Consider the following 19,836-nt stretch of genomic DNA (forward strand, 5'->3'; position numbering starts at 1 on the left):
TGGGGCGACAGTAACACCCTCTATTATTTTGGGTTAGCATGCCTTCACTGAGATCATTTAGCAGGCCATTAACGTTAGCCTCATGGACTCAGTGGGCTCTGATTGTAATCACATTCATTCATCTGTGGACCGGGTGCTGCTGATAATCCCGCTCACGCTGCGTTGTGTAACTGTTTATCCTTGCTGAGATGATGCTGGGAGGGAGATCAGCATTGTAACTGAGAGGGCAGCTGGGCAGGACTCAGGAACAGCTGTTTGTGTGTGTGTGTGTGTGTGTGTGTGTGTGTGTGTGTGTGTGTGTGTGTGTGTGTGTGTGTGTGTGTGTGTGTGTGTGTGTGTGTGTGTGTGTGTGTGTGTGTGAGAAGAGGTCAGGCACTGGTATTATGTCAGATTACCATCTGCTGTCTACACCACAGTGCCCTACTCTGCCCTGCCCTACTCTGCCCTACTTTGCCCTGCCCTACTCTGCCCTGCCCTACTCTGCCCTGCCCTACTCTGCCCTGCCCTACTCTGCCCTACTCTGCCCTACTCTGCCCTGCCCTACTCTGCCCTACCCTGCCCTACTCTGCCCTGCGCTACTCTGCCCTACCCTGCCCTACTCTGCCCTGCCCTACTCTGCCCTACCCTACTCTGCCCTGCCCTACCCTACTCTGCCCTGCCCTACTCTGCCCAGCCCTACTCTACCCTGCCCTGCCCTACCCTGCCCTACTCTGCCCTGCCCTACCCTGCCCTGCCCTAATCTGCACTGCCCTACTCTGCCATACTCTGCCCTGCCCTACTCTGCTCTACCCTGCCCTACTCTGCCCTGCCCTACTCTGCCCTGCCCTGCCCTACTCTTCCCTGCCCTACTCTGCCCTACCCAGCCCTACCCTGCCCTGCCCTACTCTTCCCTGCCCTACTCTGCCCTACCCTGCCCTACTCTGCCCTGCCCTACTCTGCCCTACCCTGCCCTGCCCTACTCTGCCCTGCCCTACTCTGCTCTACTCTGCCCTGCCCTACTCTGCCCTGCCCTACTCTGCCCTGCCCAACTCTTGTCCTCCTATGCTCCACGCTGCCGCCTGTCTCCCACTCTCTCTTTGACCCAGAGCTAGAGGGGGTCGCTCCCCTGTCAGCCCTGCTTGAACTACCGTACAAAGACAAAACGGAGTGTCTGCTGGTATGGCAGAGGTCAGTAAGAGAGGACTCCTTGAGCGTCATAATGTCGTTCAGTCTCATAATACATCTTCTGGGGGCCGTTGACCAGAAGAGCCTGTTGGTGCAGGGTGGCCATAGCCAACAGGAGGCTGTGTAGAGGAATGGATCTGCATCCTCCCTCCAACTCCTTCAACTTAATAGCATCTGAGTACTGTATGGCTCCATCCTCCACAGCTGTGACTGCCTGGCCACCATGGACGCCTTTCCCTCAATCAATGTTAACTTAATGAAATTAGTGTTCCTTCTTCTCTCCAATGTTTGCTCCTTTTTCCCTGAAAGTGTTGGCACGGTGTCTGTCTGTGCCACGGAGCTAGGCTCAGCTAGGCTAGAGATGTATCTCTCTCTCTCTCTCTCTCTCTCTCTCTCTCCTCTCTCTCTCTCTCTCTCTCTCTCTCTCTCTCTCCTCTCTGGAATCAGCTCTCCCAGACACTCAAGATGGTTGGCTTGCCACATGTAAACACCCAGCGCTTTGATCACCCCCCTCCCTCTCCCACAGCTGCCACCAACAATCTCTCTCTCTCTCTCTCTCTCTCTCTCTCTCTCTCTCTCTCTCTCTCTCCACCTCTTATATCTTCTCTTCCAAACACACTGTTTTTCCTCTAGCCTTTCTAGTATTTGTTCTGCCACCATTGAAGCGCTGCATGTTAAGGTGGGTAATTAGAAACATGGCAGCACATTAGCCAGCTCTGGTGATGAGGACAGACTAGAGAGGCAGGCAGGGCTGGCCAGGAGTGGAGTGGCATATCTTCTTTCTTCCATACTGGCCCGAGACTCCACACACAGTCCTTTAATTGCCAGCAGCTGCTACAGACAGTATGAGCCCACTGAAAGCATCAAGAAGGGGGGAAAAGAGAGAGAGAGAGAGAATGAAAGAATGAGAGAGAGAGAGAGAGAGTGTTTGACGGCCCATACTCAGGCCAACAAAGTGAGCAGTGTTTTGATTGCAGTTCAAAGAAAGCTCATCATCTCTTTAACATTGACTGGCCCTGAAGGGACCAGCAGCAGTTGGTTAACTGGCGATCTGGTCTGACAACCGTCTTAACCACTCAGAGCTAGGGATGCACGATATATCGGTGAACATATCGGAATCGGACGATATTAGCTAAAAATGCCTAGATGTCTAGTTTAACAACGATGTTAAAAACCGATGTCAAAGGTACCGTGAATACCTATATAGCGTAGGTACATGACCTAATTTAATTATTTTATTTATTTCACCTTTATTTAACCAGGTAGGCTAGTTGAGAACAAGTTCTCATTTGCAACTGCGACCTGGCCAAGATAAAGCAAAGCAGTGCGACACATACAACAACACAGAGTTACACATGGAATAAACAAACATACAATCAATAATACAGTAGAAAAGTCTATATACAGCATGTGCAAATGAGGTCGGATAAGGGAGGTAAGGCAATAAATAGGCCATGGAGGCGAAGAAATTATAAGTAATTATTACTTCGAAGTAATAATGCCATGTAAAATTCTGCGCTACACAAACAGCAAAGCATTCCTAACCTAGCCCACAATGTCTGCTGTGTGGATCGAGCAGTCAACAGGTCCAGCAGTCATTTGAAAGAGTAACAAAATTTCAGCGAGACAACTCAAAGGCAAAATCCATTAAAGCCAAAATAATGGAATGCATTGCCCTCGATGATCAACCGTTCTCTGTCGTGGATGATCTTGGCTTTCGCCGACTGGTCAAGCACCGGTACACACTACCAAGTGCACTATTTTTCAGATGTTGCCCTACCGGAGTTACACAGTAATAGTGTCACAGCTATTAGCTTCACGACATACATACTATGGAACGCTGTTTGGGTCTTTGCGTGTCAAAAAAGATACAGTAGCACTGTCAAAGCTGTACAAAAAAGTCTACAAACAAGCAAACACCAGCCACGAACGATGTGTTTACAATACCACCTTGGTAATAATGCATAATTTGTTCGACCGCAACTTCTGGGGTAGCTAGTTTTAGCTTGGTACCTAGCTGGCACCAATACAACCAGCCTGAAAATAATGACCAGTAGAACCTGCAGTCATTTTCATTATTCTTAGCAATGATTTAGGAATCCTTGTGAGTAAGTATTAGCTAGGTAGCCACTTGTTGTTCGCCTATTGAAATTGAACTTTAGTTCATGAAAATAAATAGCTAGCCAGCAACTTAACCCTGTTGCCCAAAGCTAACGTTATAAGCAGCCAGCTAGCTTCATCTGGCTAGTGAGGTTCGACCACACCGGGTTATGTGTTGTGAAGCTAGCCACAATAAGGACTAGGCACAATAGTGGAATTTGCGGTGTGCCTTCAAAATAAAAGTATGTCATTGATAGTGATGCAAATGAATACAAATAGTAGAATTATTCCCTACTTTTATTTTGAAGGCTAACCGCAAAGTCCTCTATTGGCTAATAGCTAATCTTTATTGTGGCTAGCTTCACATAGATGGTGGGGGGGGGGGATGCTCTGATTTGTCACGATTAAACTCTGTTTTTGATCTGGATGGCTGAGGAATGGTGGAGGATGAGGAGGGTGGGGAGGGATCACCCAGAATGAAGGGGTGCTGATGGAAGTGCAGGGTAGACTAGTTGGAGGAGAGTACATCAGCAAGCGTACAGTAATACAACATTATGTCATATTTATGTAAGGCAGAGACAGGCCCATAGCCTGTCCATGGACCTCATTGGATGAGCCTTGTTTTCCTTAGTCCGCCCAAGGATCTCATTGGATGAGGCCTCGTTTTCTGACTGTCTATAAAGCTCATTGTTTTACAGAGGCTTGTTTGCATGGTGGCTGCAGTCGATTGAAGGATGAGGCCCTCTGCACAGCGTGACTCAGTCTTTGATGGGCAAAGCTGTGGACACACACACACACACACTCACACTCTCACTCACTTCTGGCTAGCTTCTGAAGCTAAGCAGGGTTGGTCCTGGTTGCTCCCTAGATGGGAGACCAGATGCTGCTGAGGTGGTGTTGGAGGGCCAGTAGGAGGCACTCTTTCCTGAGGTCTAAAAAATATCCCAATGCCCCAGGGCAGTGATTGGGGACATTGCCCTGTGTAGGGTGCTGTCTTTCGGATGGGACGTTAAACGGGTGTCCTGACTCTCTGTGGTCACTAAAGATCCCATGGCACTTATTGTAAGAGTAGGGGTGTTAACCCTGGTGTCCTGGCTAAATTCCCAAGCTGTCCCTCATACCATCACGGCCACCTAATCATCCCCAGCTTACAATTGGCTCATTCATCCCCCCTCCTCTCCCCTGTAACTATTCCCCAGGTCGTTGCTGTAAATGAGAATGTGTTCTCAGTTAACTTACCTGGTAAAATAACAGTAAAAATAAACACACACATACATGCTGTGGGCACACATACACACACACACACACACACACACACACACACACACACAAACTACTGTCAGTGATGGGATGTTGTGGGCACACTGTCTATCTGCAGATATACCCCCTCAGTTATTCCTACAGGGCACCACAGAGCATCAGCTGTAGGAGTTGGCACTGTTACTTCCCAGCTGAAGTACCACCTGGGTTGAAGATGAATTTAAAGCTCTCTCTCTCTCTCTCTCTCTCTCTCTCTCTCTCCATCCATCTCTCCTGCCCGGTAACCCCTGTTCCTTCACCACCAGAGCAGCCTGTGGAAATCAGAGCAGCATCCATCCATCTCTCCCGCCCTGCAACCCCTGTTCCTTCACCACCAGAGCAGCCTGTGTAAATCAGAGCAGCATCCATCCACAAATCAATGTGATTAGCGTAAACGCTGTCCATTGATTTGTTCAGCACCCTGGCAAGCCATGCACAGTCTTACTACATCACCAAGCCCTCCATCAGGGGTTTGGGACTTGGCCCAAATCTTTATTAGAGAGGAATTGATTTAGGACATGGTCCGTGTTTAAACAGTGTTTCTTAAATTATAGCACTCCTATTTCTAATCCTCTTGTCTGATATACATTAGGTCTAATTAAACAGTCTTTATTGCGTTACTGCTAATTGGCAACAGTAGCGAGTTTAGCACATGGCTACTGTCTTGGCCCATCATGATTTGAATGGCAGTCCAATAGACTCCAGTAGCCTTTGTGCTGTCCTAGACACTGTACAGTAGCCCACACTGACACACCCTCAATGGCCCAATATAGCCATTATCATCACCTGTCTAATTGTTGTCCCCATTGGAAAACTAGTGGACATTTTATGCTTTCTGTGCTTGAGATCATTCAGTACTCGTTAGTGAGAGGCTACTGCAGGGTGTGGAATCAGCTGTGTAGGGCTAGGGTAAAAACCAAAACGTGCACCCAGGGGGGACCCCAGGACCCAGTTTGGGAAACCCTGCAGTAGCCACTCACTAACGAGTACTGAATGATCTCAAGCACAGAAAGCATAAAATGTCCACTAGTTTCTCAGTGGGGCAGGTAATGATAATGGCTGTATTGGGCCATTGACGGTGTCTCAGTGTGTCTAATGGCCAGGTTAACAGTGTGTTCTACAGTCATCACAAGGTGCTACTGACACTGCATCAATCTCCCTCCCAAATCAACTGTTAATGAGATATTGATCAACAACATGCCCTACATGTCAATAGAGCCATGTAACTATCTGAGTCAGTACCAGTATTATTCATTATGATGGCATATTTACCTATCGCATTGTTATTACCATGGAGATGGGTTTGATATGGAAACCAGGCCAAGATAACTTTATCTTACGCCCAGTCCTCCCTCCCTCCCTCCCTCCCTCCCTCCCTCCCTCCCTCCCTCCCTCCCTCCCACCCTCTCCTCCCTCTGTCGTTTCATTTACAGCCAGAGATATGGGGAAGGGGCGGAGGGGGAGGGGATCCAATTACTGTATTACTCATAAGCCAATTATTAATAAAGATTTGGTTCCTCTTTACTGGAGCCTGTTAGCGAGCCTGCCATTTCTCTTTACACACCTCCATCTCTCTTTCCATTACTCTCACTATCTCTCTGTTTCTGTCCATCTTGCTCCCGCCCTCTTCTCTCTCTCTCCCTCACTTTCCCTCTTTCTCCATCTATCGTCTCTTTCTCTCTTTCTCCATCTGTCGTCTCTCTTTCTCATCTCTCTCTCTTTCTCCATCTCTCCATCTCTCTCTCTCTCGTTCCCCTTCTCATTATATTCACCCCTGACAGCACACACTAGGTGTAGAGCTATGGCCTCTGGATGAACTATCCTCTCTCTCCTCTCTATCCTCTCTCTATCCTCTCTCTCCTCTCTATCCTCTCTCTATCCTCTCTCTCCTCTATCCTCTCTCCTCTATCCTCTCTCTCCTCTCTCTCCTCTCTCTATCGTCTCTCTCCTCTATCCTCTCTCTCCTCTCTCCTCTCTCTCCTCTCTCTCCTCTCTTTCCTCTCTATCCTCTCTCTATCCTCTCTCTCCTCTCTATCCTCTCTCTATCCTCTCTCTCCTCTATCCTCTCTCCTCTATCCTCTCTCTCCTCTCTCTCCTCTCTCTATCGTCTCTCTCCTCTCTCCTCTCTCTCCTCTCTCTCCTCTCTCCTCTCTCTCCTCTATCCTCTCTCTCCTCTCTCTCCTCTCTCTATCGTCTCTCTCCTCTCTCCTCTCTCTCCTCTCTATCCTCTCTCTCCTCTCTCTCCTCTCTCTCCTCTCTGACACAGAGACCCACACAAGCCCCTTTTGTGCCTCAGAAATGCATCACCTTTAGCAGATGTATAAAACTTCACCAGTCTCTTTGTGTTGTTGTTGTTGTTATGTGGCGTGACACTACAGAAGCCACAATGCCCGGGGAACCTCACAACACAATACTTTCCTGACCTCAGTGCTGAACTCAGGAGTGTTGTTCTGTTCTGGTCAGACCTGAACAGAACCTCTGTGCAACACGAGTCAGCCTGAATAGTTAAACATCTCTGGTGGAGTTAGGCTCTTTGAACGGCTCTCTTCCCCCCTCTCTTCCCCCCTCTCTTCTCTCCCGCCGCCTCAATTTGAATGGATATTCATGCGCATCAGGGAGGAAGCAGAAAAACACTTAATTTGCACAAATATCTGGGTGTTCTGGGGGGGAAATTGGCATGTAGCTCAGCCCAGCACAGCAGCACAGCACAGGGCTGTTCTCAGTAATCACTCTTCATTCAAAATGGCAGTGTGATGTGATCTGAGTGCATTGGGAGTTGTACGCATTTTGTCTGCCTCCGTACATACATATTTACATTGACATGGGTAGCAGTCGAGACAGTCCCCAAGCAGGTGTCCATCCAAGCAGTTGAGGCAGACAATACAGACAGCAGATAAAGGAGAGGAGACAGCCCATCCTGTAACATAACAGATAATGATGTAGACCTACTTAGTCTGTGGATGGTGGATCTGTTGTTGTATTAAAACACCATTAAATATTCACTGTACATACAGTGTCTCTATCTCCCTCTTTCTCCATCCGTTCATTCCTCTTCACTTCCATCTGACTTTGTTCATCTTAACTCTTCCCTCCTCTTCTAGGGTTCTGGTTGTTCTTTGTCCGATAACAGTAAAGGAAGGGGTGAGATGGAGAGAATGTAGAGCTGGCACAATTACCGTATAACCGTGTTACCGACAGTCGCCAATGAAGAGCATCATGAAAGTGAAATACGCCAAAACTGTTTAAAATATATGTGTGACCGACCACCTCGATTCAATCTTACATAGCAACATTGAAATTGTGTTTTTTTACGCTGGATAAAAGTAGAGACTCAGAGCTACATAATTGTATATCATACACTGCAGTTGAGGAACAATGGGAAAGTAATTCTGCTTTGAAACTTGTAACCCCACTTTTGAGAAAATGGCTCTTGAATGTTTTGGTACACCTACTGCAGAGCTCTTCTTTGTCGACACCTATTCAACATCATTCACACCCTCTTAAGCATTAGCCCCACCCATGTCTTTAAGGATTCACATGTGAGGCCATGTACTAAACAGAGTGAGTAAAGTAGTGTAGTAAACAACCAAAGATTTCAGGACTAAAAGTGGTGAAAGTAGTAGCCTACAAGAAGGAAAAACTCCAGGTGAGAGTACACTCTAGTCCGTGGCCTATATCCTAATCTGTCTTTGGTGCAGGTGATGTTGTTCTTCACATTACCGTCTCCGTCACATTACATTACTATATCAAATCAAATCTATGTTTATTTGTCACATGCACAGGATACAGAAGGTGTAAACAGTACACTGAAATGGTTGCTTGCGTATTTGCATAGTAGCAATATCAAAAATCAAAAGTATCCAGATAATAATATTGTATAAATATTTTTCAATTATTAGATGACGCTTACCTTACACACCTGGCTAACTTGATGGATCATGTAATCATCTGGCAAAGTGGAGTATTTTGTTTAGACATGTAGCTAGCTAGCCAGCTAAACAATTAATCATAATCCCAACTCATACTACTAGCAATACAAACTCATATCTAGCCACCATGCATTAAATTCTGTAGTAAGAATCTGCAAGCTAACCAACTAGGTTTAATGTTAGCTAGCTAGCTAATTTTAGGTTATAACTTGCAATGCAAATGGGTTTCTGAGATACAAATAATATTACTACACAGATCATACATGTAACGTTAGCTAGCTAGCGAACCAGCAAGCTAATGTACGCGAGCTAGCTAACAGTACGCTTTAGCTTGCAATGAAAATGACTTTTAACAATGTGATGAAACTTTGTTGCTCGTTGCTGAAACAAACAAGGTGTTGGGTTTGCACTTGCTTCTGTAGGCACAAAGTCAGATTCCATAGCCGCAAAGTCAGATTCCAAAGCAACAAAGTCAAAATTGGCAAAAAATTTATAAATAAGCTTTTTGGTCTTAATTTAAGGTTAAAGTTGTTTAGCAGTGTGGTTAGGGTTAGGTTTAAATTCAAATTTTAAGAAGAGAAATTGTAGAAATGGGTGGGGTTTATGACTTTGTGGGTATATAGGCTAGTAATATAAATGATTAGCAAACAAGTATTTGGTTGCCAAGGCAACGCCCCCCACAATGCTGCAGCAGCCCACATAGAACCTCTAACCCTGGCAATTTGACTGGTAAACTCATGGGTACACTCGCAGTAGATGTGGTAGAGGTCAATCGAACTCGACCAAAACAATGGAATTTCCATGGAAATGCATGGGGGGCCATGTTGGAAGGATCACGAGTTCCCCCAGCAAAATGATCCTACATTTAGGCTATTGTTTATATGTGTACTACACACTATGTTGAGGTAAAAATTGAAGTAGAATGTTTGTATGGATGTCAAATCCCAACACATGTTAACATCATCGTTACCAATCAACTGCTTTACAGATAAAAACGACTTTGGCCACCACCACCGATTCTGTATGCTAGCTATGCTAACCAGCTTAAACAAACAGGAAGAAAGTATTTAGAAGTCACTTCTTCTAAACCTGAAAAGGGACGACTGCTACGTGTTATGCAGCGAAAACAGCCAAATATATCAAAATCGGACTTAAGTAACCACATTATGGGCCTGTTACAATACATAAATAATGACGGATTTGATGAATGTGCACCAATATGGTCAATAGAACGTAATATCAGTTGAGTTGAATCAACAAATCACAGCACCTATTTTAGCACATACTGTAGTTCCTGCTTTATGGGTACACTCGCATCGTTCTGACTAGGTGGAATACAGGTTAGGAGAACTTACGCAGCAGGTTAAGATAATTAATGTAGCAGGTTAGGAGAATAAGGTTAGGAAAAGGGTTAGGGTTAGCTAAAATGCTCAGCTAACCTGCTATGAAAAGTCACTTCCGGCCGTAGCTGTACTCCCTCTAGTCACAACCCACTCACAATGGCCGCCAGTCTACCCATTATGCCATCATTGACTTGAATGGGGCTGCTCTTTGTATTCATTCTATTTCTATGGCAGCACATGCAGTCAGGAGCGGAGGAGAGGAGAAAATGTGCGTCTTATTCCATGACTGTCACAGCCCTGAGAACGTGCACATTATAGAGATGTCTCGATCTCCACTCCCCTCGTCTTTAAACATGGTACTTGGAGGGAGGGAGCTGAGATCAGCCAGACCCCCTCCACACCTCCACTGTCAGGGCCAGAGAGAGGGAGTATGTGTGTGTGTGTTGGGGACCCAGCCGTGGCAGAGATGACAGCGTAATTGTCTAACTGGAGGGAGGGAGGCTGAGAGGGCAGGCAGCGGTAGAAGACCTAAAGGACCTTGAGGCCACAATCCAATGACTGCTCTTTGTGTGTGTATAGTGTGTCCGTGCATTCCAGTTTGTGATGATTGTGTGTGTGGTCAACACAGCCACTATGTTATTCTGTATGTGGTGTATACATAGTCTAGACATAGTATGTTAGCAGTGATTGTCATCGGTAGCAGTAGATCAACAGAGAGTGCTGAGTGCTGTCTGTGTGGTTTTGTGTGTTAAAGGGAAAGTTCAGTTGAATTACCCTTACCTTGAGTTGGGGCTGAAGGCCCCATGCTGACAGAATCCACAATAATCCATAATTTACTCCTGCCGCTGGAGCATCGGCGAAATTCATGAATGTGAACAACCGAACCGACTTTAGCAGGGATTTCCATCAGTAGCAGTAGATAGACAGAGAGTGCTGACTGACTGACTGACTGACTGACGGAGGTCTGTTCTACTTCAGCACCTTGGACAGGGCTTGGTTTACAGCCATGGTCACCTGCTGTAGTGCTGCCTGTACTGTCTTCAGCTGCTCTGAGGAGCTATTAATAAAGGCCCCATTAAACTAACACTGTGTGTGCGAGCGTGCCTGGTTTTGTGTGTTAAAGGGAAAGTTCAGTTGAATTACCCTTACCTTGAGTTGTGTCTGAAGGCCCCATGCTGACAGAATCCACAATAAGCCATGACTTAGTTCTGCCACAGCCAGGAGTTCGTCAAAATTCATGAATGTAAACAGACGAACCGATGTTAGCAATGCTGCCCTGCATGCCCAAACGTCTTCAAAAACACTTCAGACTAAGTTCGGTAGTGTCAATACTCGCAAAGAACATGTCCGTCTTCTCTTCCCAGTGAGAATGTCGTTGCTTTTGCAGTAATATCAGATTATTCCAATGCACTGATATTTCCATCAAGCCACCGGTGAGTTTGTTCACAGCTCTGGTAATTGATCCGTATCTGATTGCCCAATGGAATACAATGCGATACAATGAAATACAATACAACTGTAGTGTCCATGTTACAGCAAACAACAGGAACAGATGTGGCTGTGAAACTACATGACGGAATGGTTCCAGTTTTGCTCGACAAAATTCCAGCGATTTATTTCAGCGTTATGCACTTAAAAACAAATCCCTGCAACCTCCACAACTACCGAACTTAGTCTGAAGTGTTTTTGAGGAAGTTTGGGCTTGCAGAGCAGCATTGCTAACATCTGTTCAGCTGTTCCTATTCATTAATTTCGACAATGTTAACTCCTGGCTGTGGCAGGACTAAATAGTGAATTATTGTGGAATCTGTCACCATGGCCCTTCAGACACAACTCAAGGTAAGGGTAATTCAACCCAAAAATAGGCCTGAACTTTACCTTTTAAGGATGTGTGCATTCCGCCCCTTCAGGAATCTGAGTGATCCGACACAAAGCAGTGGCAAGGCTGTGAATGAAAGGCTAGTGGAAGCAGAGAGGGAGGAGAGGAGAGGGGGAAGTGAGGGAGGAGAGGAGAGGGGGAAGTGAGGGAGGAGGGGGGGGGGGTGTACTGTAGTCAACATTCAGAAGCATGCACTTCATCTAATGAGAGAGCCAAGAGGTCAGTCTTTAACTACACACAGATAATGGCTGTCTCCTGAAACCATGGCAACAATACCTCTCCACCGCCTCTCCCCCTCCTCCTTCCTACTCTCCCTCCCTTCCCTTCCTCCTCCCCCCACAGTAAAATCAATGCAGGGCTTTTTGTTAGCTTAATGACCGCTCTGGTTTGGTCTGTCTGAATGTCCTGTACCTCCACCATGAGGTGTACATACAACATCTCCCTCCCTGCCTGCCTAACTCCCTGAGTGCCTAACTCCCTGAGTGCCTAGCTCCCTGCCTGCCTAACACGCTGCCTGCCTAGCTCCCTGCCTGGCTTCCTAATTCTCTGTCTGCTTAGCTCCCTGCATGCCTAACACGCTGCCTGCCTGCCTAGCTCCCTGCCTGCCTAGCTCCCTGCCTGCCTAACACGCTGCCTGCCTAGCTCCCTGCCTGCCTAACACGCTGCCTGCCTGCCTAGCTCCCTGCCTGCCTAGCTCCCTGCCTGCCTAACACGCTGCCTGCCTAGCTCCCTGCCTGCCTAACACGCTGCCTGCCTGCCTAGCTCCCTGCCTGCCTAGCTCCCTGCCTGCCTAGCTCCCTGCCTGCCTAACACGCTGCCTGCCTAGCTCGCTGCATGCCTAGCTCCCTGCCTGCCTAACACACTGCCTGCCTGCCTAGCTCCCTGCCTGCCTAGCTCCCTGCCTGCCTAACACGCTGCCTGCCTGCCTAGCTCCCTGCCTGCCTAGCTCCCTGCCTGCCTAACACGCTGCCTGCCTAGCTCCCTGCCTGGCTTCCTAATTCTCTGCCTGCCTAGCTCCCTGCCTGCCTAGCTCCCTGCCTGCCTAGCTCCCTGCCTGCCTAACACGCTGCCTGCCTAGCTCCCTGCCTGGCTTCCTAATTCTCTGCCTGCCTAGCTCCCTGCCTGCCTAGCTCCCTGCCTGCCTAACACGCTGCCTGCCTGCCTTCCTAATTCTCTGCCTGCCTGCCAAGCTCCCTGCCTGCCTTCCTAATTCTCTGCCTGCCTAGCTCCCTGCCTGCCTTCCTAATTCTCTGCCTGCCTGCCAAGCTCCCTGCCTTCCTAATTCTCTGCCTGCCTAGCTCCCTACCTGCCAAGCTCCCTGCCTACCTGCCTCCCTGCCTTCCTAATTATCTGCCTGCCTGCCTAGCACCCTGCTTCCCTCCCTCCTTGCCTCCCTCCCTGCCTGCCTAGCTCCCTGCCTGCCTCGCTACCTACCTGCCTCACTTCCTTCCTGCCTCGGTTCCTACCTGCCTGCCTCTCTTCCTGCTTTGTTGCCTCTCTCTCCAAAAAAAAGTCACATTAAGGATAATTTTCTTCAGCTATTATTGACTTAAAAGAGACTTGTGAAAGTGACAAACGAGGTAGCAACCCTCATCATAAATGACAGACAGATTTGTCTGTCTGTCAGTGTTTGCGACGGACAGAGATAGAGACAGAGGGAGAGACCGAGAGAGAGAAAGGGAAAGGTGGAGTGAGAGGTGAGAAGAGAACAGAGTGAGAGAAAGAGAGACGGGGTGGGAGAACTAGCCATCAGAATGATGGCAACGTCTTGGTTGTGGTCTCTATGAGTCAGCATGGGGTTAATAGGCAGGGGGGTGTATGATACATTGTGCTGACCCTTGCACTCCTTGGTTGGTTGGCAGTGTGTGAGACTAGCATAATGAGGTGCTACAGACATCTTACTGGCCCTTACGTTTCCCTAGATCACCTCTGTTGTTCTCTCTATGGCTTGGCTCCATACTCGACATAATGGGCAACATGTTACGTAACCGGTTACCACCATTAGATGGTCTAGGCGCCAGGCAATCAGAAATGAATTAAGTGTTGAGGAAACACTGAGCTGCTGCTGTTGCAGATATACACTGAGTGTACAAAACATTAAGAACACCTTCCTAATATTGAGTTACACCCCCTTTTGCCCTCAGAATAGCCTCAGTTCATCGGGACATGTACTCTACAAGGTGTCGAAAGCACTCCACAAGGATGCTGGCCCATGTTGACTCCAATTCTTTCCACAGTTGAGTTGGCTGGTGGGTGGTGGACCATTCTTGATACACACGGGAAACTGTTGAGGGTGAAAAACCCAGCAGCGTTACAGTTCTTGACACAAACTGGTGCGCCTGGCACTTAACTCTTTTGTCGTGCCCATTAACCCTCTGCATGGCACACATACACAATCCAGGTCTCAATTGTCTCAAGGCTTCAAAATCCTTCCTCTACACTGATTGAAGAGGATTTAACAGGGGACAGTCATTTTCAGCTGGATTCACCTGCCAAGTCTACGTCATAGTTTACATTTTACATTTACATTTTAGTCATTTAGCAGACGCTCTTATCCAGAGCGACTTACAGTAGTGAATGCATACATTTCGTAAATTTTTTTACTCAGTGTATAAGTGGGTTTTCTCCTATACATTTACACCAATCATTAACCCTTTATTAACTCTTATCTTTCCTTTGCTCTGCCCCCCCCCCCCCCCCCCCCCCCCCAGGTGTTCTCAGAAGGATCGTTGTGAGCGTGCTGATGAGCCGTACCGTTTCGCGGCCGCTCTCGCCCAGTGTGTGAAGGCCACCGTGTACCCAGATAGCATCGCAGTGTCAGATCCCAGCATGCCGGTGAGTCTACACACACACACACTCACACTGACACACAAAATCTCAACACACCACACTACCCCAACACACCGTCAACATCCAATTGGAGCTGGTAGGTAGGCATTATCTGAAACCAGGTTTTTACAGAGATGGAGCTTTCTTCCAGTCTATTCCACAGTAACAGTGTATTTGTAGATGAACACAGATGAATAAACATCGTCCTCTGTGTCTCATAAGTGCACTATGTGGGTGTAAGTGTGAGCATATGCTTCCCCTGCGTCCAACATTTTGGTGTGTGTGGGTGTGAACGGTTTCTTTTCTTCCAGCAGAGAACAGAGTCGTACAGTAATTCAGAAGGGCACAGCGAAACTGACAGGCAGGCCATCCGTTGTCTCATTTTTTATTCAGCTCAGGAATGCACACACTTACCCACTCTTACGGTGTGCTCTACTTGGAATGGCTGCGCAGGGGAGTACACACGCCAGTCCCTCCTGGCGAATGTCTCTGAACTGTCTTTGAGCTTTTGAATGTGTACTCTGCGTATTCCTGTTCATATTCCCAGCAGCGCTACAAAGAACCCTGCATCCTGTCCCTGCTTCAGTATTTTCCATGTTGCGTACTGATGTACACTGTTCAGGAATTACTACTGCTGGAACAAAGGGGAGCCATCATAGTGCTACATCTAACATGGCTGACCGTGGCCGTAGTTCTACCTGTACCAGTGATGACCCATAGCCACCATGCCGCCTATAACCGATAACAGAGGTGACCGATGGCTTTGCATGCTCTTTTGTTTTGTCTTTTGCAAACGGAAATGTTCTTTCCTTTCCTCTCTGACAACATGACAGCAACAGGGTCACCTCCATTGTCTAACGCCAGATAGGGCGACGATGCCACCTGTACTGTTTAGGAACGAGCCTTGCGTAGGAGTGACGCCACCTGTCGGAAGATAATGGGTCACCTCAGCTCTGAGCATTCCGCTGTGGCAGGAAGCTATCTCCATGACAACAAATCCTCCCTGGCGACAGCTTGGTGAAGCAGCAGGGGGAAAATGAAATTACCTTTATTAAAAACACTGCCACCAATTAGGCCAGGCATTACAGACTCTGGCACAAAGATACCCACTGTATCACCACTGTGTCGGAGAGAGCAGGAGACAGGAGAGAAGAGAAAAACAGCAAGAGGAAAAACAAACACTGCTCACAATAGAAACCTGCCAGTGTCTCTGTGTACTATGTGTGTGTGTGTGCGTGCGTGTGTGTGTGTGTATACGTGTCTGTGTGTGCGTGTGTGTGTATGAACGTGCACATGGGACCTCACGATACGATATTGTGACAATACTTAGGTGCCAATACGACATATATTGCTATTCTCACAATTCTAAATGTATTATGATTCGATACTGTGATTTTATTGCGATTCCATGATCCAAATGTATTGCTCACCATGTGTCTGCTGCAGAGGGACCAGAGAGAGTTTTGATCAGTCATGGAAACAAATTGTCTCCCTATTTAAAAAGAAGATGGAGAACAAGCTATGAAGGAAAAATATTGGACTTTTTGTGCGTGTACAGCCAACTAGCGATATTGTCAAAACGATACAATATGATGTATCGTCAATCATAGTATCTCGATATGTAATTGTATCAATTTTCCCCCCATCACTAGGTGTGTGTGTGTACGTCTGCATGCATGCATGCGTGCGCTAATTAATGTGGTAGGATAGGAGAGGTTGACAACAAGACATTGAACAGAAATATAGATCCCTTCATGTTTTTGTAATTGAGGGCGTAAGAGAGAGAAGCACCATAAAGTCAAAGGAAAGGCAGTGGGAGTGGTCCAATGTGGTTCATCCATGTCTTTTACTCCAGCCCTGCCTCCCTGTCTTAGACAGCAGTGTGTCTTAAACTATGTAGTTGTGCTGTCCTGCTGTCACTCTGTCTGTCTGTCTGTCTGTCTGTCTGTCTGTCTGTCTCTCGCTCTCTCTCTCTCGCTCTCTCTCTCTCTGTCTCTCTCTCTGTCTCGCTCTCTCTCTCTCTGTCTCGCTCGCTCTCTCTCTCTCTCTGTCTCGCTCTCTCTCTGTCTCGCTCTCTCTCTGTCTCGCTCTCTCTCTGTCTCGCTCTCTCTCTGTCTCTCTCTCTGTCTGTCTCTCTCTCTGTCTCACACTCTCTCTCTCTCTCTCTGTCTCACTCTCTCTCTGTCTCTCTCTCTGTCTGTCTCTCTGTTTGTCTCTCTCTCTCTCTCTCTCTCTCTCACTCTCTCTCTTCTCTCTCTCTCTCTGTCTCTCTCACTCTTTCTCTCTCTCTCTGTCTCTCTCACTCTTTCTCTCTCTCTCTGTCTCTCTCACTCTATCTTTCTCTCGCGCTCTCTGTCTCTCCTTCCCTCTCTCCCTCCCGGTCCCTGTAGCCCTGTGGTGTTTAGCGCCAGGCAGATAAAACAAAGGGAAACTTCAAACGGCAACGGCCCAAAATAACAGCTAATAGAACATGCCTCTGAAATGCCACGCTGATAATTACCCAGGCTCCCTCACTTCACTGGCTGGAGAGCGGATCACACACCCCGGTGTGCAGAATACATTTATTTATAGGCTGAGCAGCTGAGGCGCTTTCTCTAGCCTCTGTGTCACACCGCTCTCTAGAGAATGACTTCAAACGCCTTTCTCTGTGTGTTACGGTGCGTGTGTGTGTGTGTGTGTGTGTGTGTGTGTGTGTGTGTGTGTGTGTGTGTGTGTGTGTGTGTGTGTGTGTGTGTGTTTGCTTGTGTTTCATGTATCTGTGTGTTCCTATGAACTGAAGAGGAAGACAAAAACACAAATTGAATGTGTGAAGTGGCCATTTTCCCAATTTCCCTGTAAAACAATGACTTCCCTCTATCATGTGCCATGTCTGGTTATTAAAAGTGTGGTTTCCTCCTATGTGGCCTGTGAAGTGTGGTTTCTTCCTATGTGGCCTGTGAAGTGTGGTTTCATCCTATGTGGCCTGTGAAATGTGGTTTCTTCCTATGTGACCTGTGAAATGTGGCTTCTTCCTATGTGACCTGTGAAATGTGGCTTCTTCCTCTGTCTAATGTGTGTTTTCTCTCTCTGAATAGTTGCTGGTGAAGGTGTCTGATGTCCCCGACCTCTCGGCTGGGATCACCTGTTCCTTTGGCAACCTGACAGAGGTCGAGGGACAGGTCAGCGGTAACCAGATCCTCTGTGTGTCCCCTGCTGCTAAGGATGTTCCTCTCATCCCCACTGACCAAGGTAGAAACACGCACATGCACGCACACAGAGTTGAAGTCAGGAAGTTTACATATACTTAGGTTGGAGTCATTAAAACTCATTTTTCAACCACTCCACAAATTTCTTGTTAACAAACTATAGTTTTGGCAAGTTGGTTAGGACATCTACTTTGTACATGACACAAGTAATTTTTCCAACAATTGTTTACAGACAGATTATTTCACTTATAATTCACTGTATCACAATTCCAGTGGGTCAGAAGTTTACATACACTAAGTTGACTGTGCCTTTAAACAGCTTGGAAAATTCCAGAAAATTATGTCATGGCTTTAGAAGTTTTTGATAGGCTAATTGACATCATTTGAGGCAATTGGAGGTGTACCTCAAGGCCTATGTTGAAACTCAGTGCCTCTTTGCTTGACATCATGGGAAAATCAAAAGAAATCAGCCAAGACCTCAGAAAAACAGTTGTAGACCTCCACAAGTCTGGTTCATCCTTGGGAGCAATTTCCAAACACCTGAAGGTACCACGTTCATCTGTACCAACAATAGTATGCAAGTATAAACACCATGGGACCACGCAGCCATCATACCGCTCAGGAAGGAGACACGTTCTGTCTCCTAAAGATGAACATACTTTGGTGTGAAAAGGGCAAATCAATCCCAGAACGACAGCAAAGACCTTGTGAAGATGTTGGAGGAAACCAGTACAAAAGTATCTATATCCACAGTAAAACGAGTCCTATATCGACATAACCTGAAAGGCCGCTCAGCAAGGAAGAAGCCACTGCTCCAAAACCGCCATATAAAAGCCAGACTACGGTTTGCAACTGCACATGGGGACAAAGATTGTACTTTTTGGAGAAATGTCCTCTGGTCTGATGAAACAAAAATAGAACTGTTTGGCCATAATGACCATCGTTATGTTTGGAGGAAAAAGGGGGAGGCTTGCAAGCCATAGAACACCATCCCAACCGTGAAGCACGGGGATGGCAGCATCATGTTGTGGGGGTGCTTTGCTGAAGGAGGGTCTGGTGCACTAAACAAAATAGATGGCATCATGAGAAGGAAACTTAAGTGGATATATTGAAGCAACATCTCAAGACATCAGTCAGGAAGTTAAAGCTTGGTCACAAATGGGTCTTCCAAATGGACAATGACCCCAAGCATACTTCCAAAGCTGGCAAAATGGCTTAAGGACAACAAAGTCAAGGCATTGGAGTGGCCATCACAAAGCCCTGACCTCAATCCTATAGACAATTTGTGGGCAGAACTGAAAAAGCGTGTGCGGACAAGGAGGCTACAAACCTGACTCAGTTACACCAGGTCTGTCAGGAGGAAATCACACAACTTATTGTGGGAAGCTTGTGGAAGGCTACCCGAAACGTTTGACCCAAGTTAAACAATTTAAAGGCAATGCTACCAAATACTAATTGAGTGTATGTAAACTTCTGACCCACTGGGAATGTGATGAAAGAAATAAAATCTGAAATAAGTCGTTCTCTCTACTATTATTCTGACATTTCACATTCTTAAAATAAAGTGGTGATCCTAACTGACCTAATACATGGAATTTTTACTAGGATTAAATGTCAGGAATTGTGAAAAGCTGAGTTTAAATGTATTTGGCAAAGGTGTACGTAAACTTCCGACTTCAACTGTATATACACACACACCTTATGCATCTGGTGAGGATCCTAATCACAATCGTCAACACAATCGTCACAATTTCATAGTAGATTCGCTGACATTAAACTCAAGGTGATAGTTGGATTGGAGCCACACAATTATACACAGGGCAGCAGCTGGCTTAGGCATTACAACAGTTGTTTGAATTCTTTTTTTCACTTTATCTCTCTGCTATTTATAAGCTCCTGTAGGGTTGTGTGTTAACGAGATGTTCGATGTTCCCTCTTTCCTTCTCCACTCTCTTAACGACACACACATTGATCTCCCCTCATTAATCCCACATCTGGTCACTTCATTGATCCAAACCGCCACGTGGGTGGCGCTCCAGGCTGGCAGCATAACAAGCTCCCCCTGCCCCCAGACCAGTCTTCCTGCTGGGCAGTGTGCTCCAATGGGC

At 46.9% G+C, this 19,836-nt stretch overlaps 1 protein-coding gene across 1 annotated transcript in view; it reads left to right on the top strand.

The window, feature by feature from the left end:
* LOC106567158 (plexin-A2) overlaps window positions 1-19,836 on the top strand; it is a 260,888-nt gene that overhangs the window by 176,381 nt on the left and 64,671 nt on the right. Inside the window, exons 6-7 of the mRNA XM_082960069.1 lie at window positions 14,426-14,549; window positions 17,618-17,771. Coding sequence (XP_082816195.1) covers window positions 14,426-14,549; window positions 17,618-17,771 — 278 coding nt within the window. The remainder of the gene's footprint in view (window positions 1-14,425; window positions 14,550-17,617; window positions 17,772-19,836) is intronic.

The sequence above is a fragment of the Salmo salar genome, chromosome 13, assembly GCF_965601325.2.
Source record: "Salmo salar chromosome 13, fSalSal1, whole genome shotgun sequence".
NCBI classification, from domain to species: Eukaryota; Metazoa; Chordata; class Actinopteri; order Salmoniformes; family Salmonidae; genus Salmo; species Salmo salar.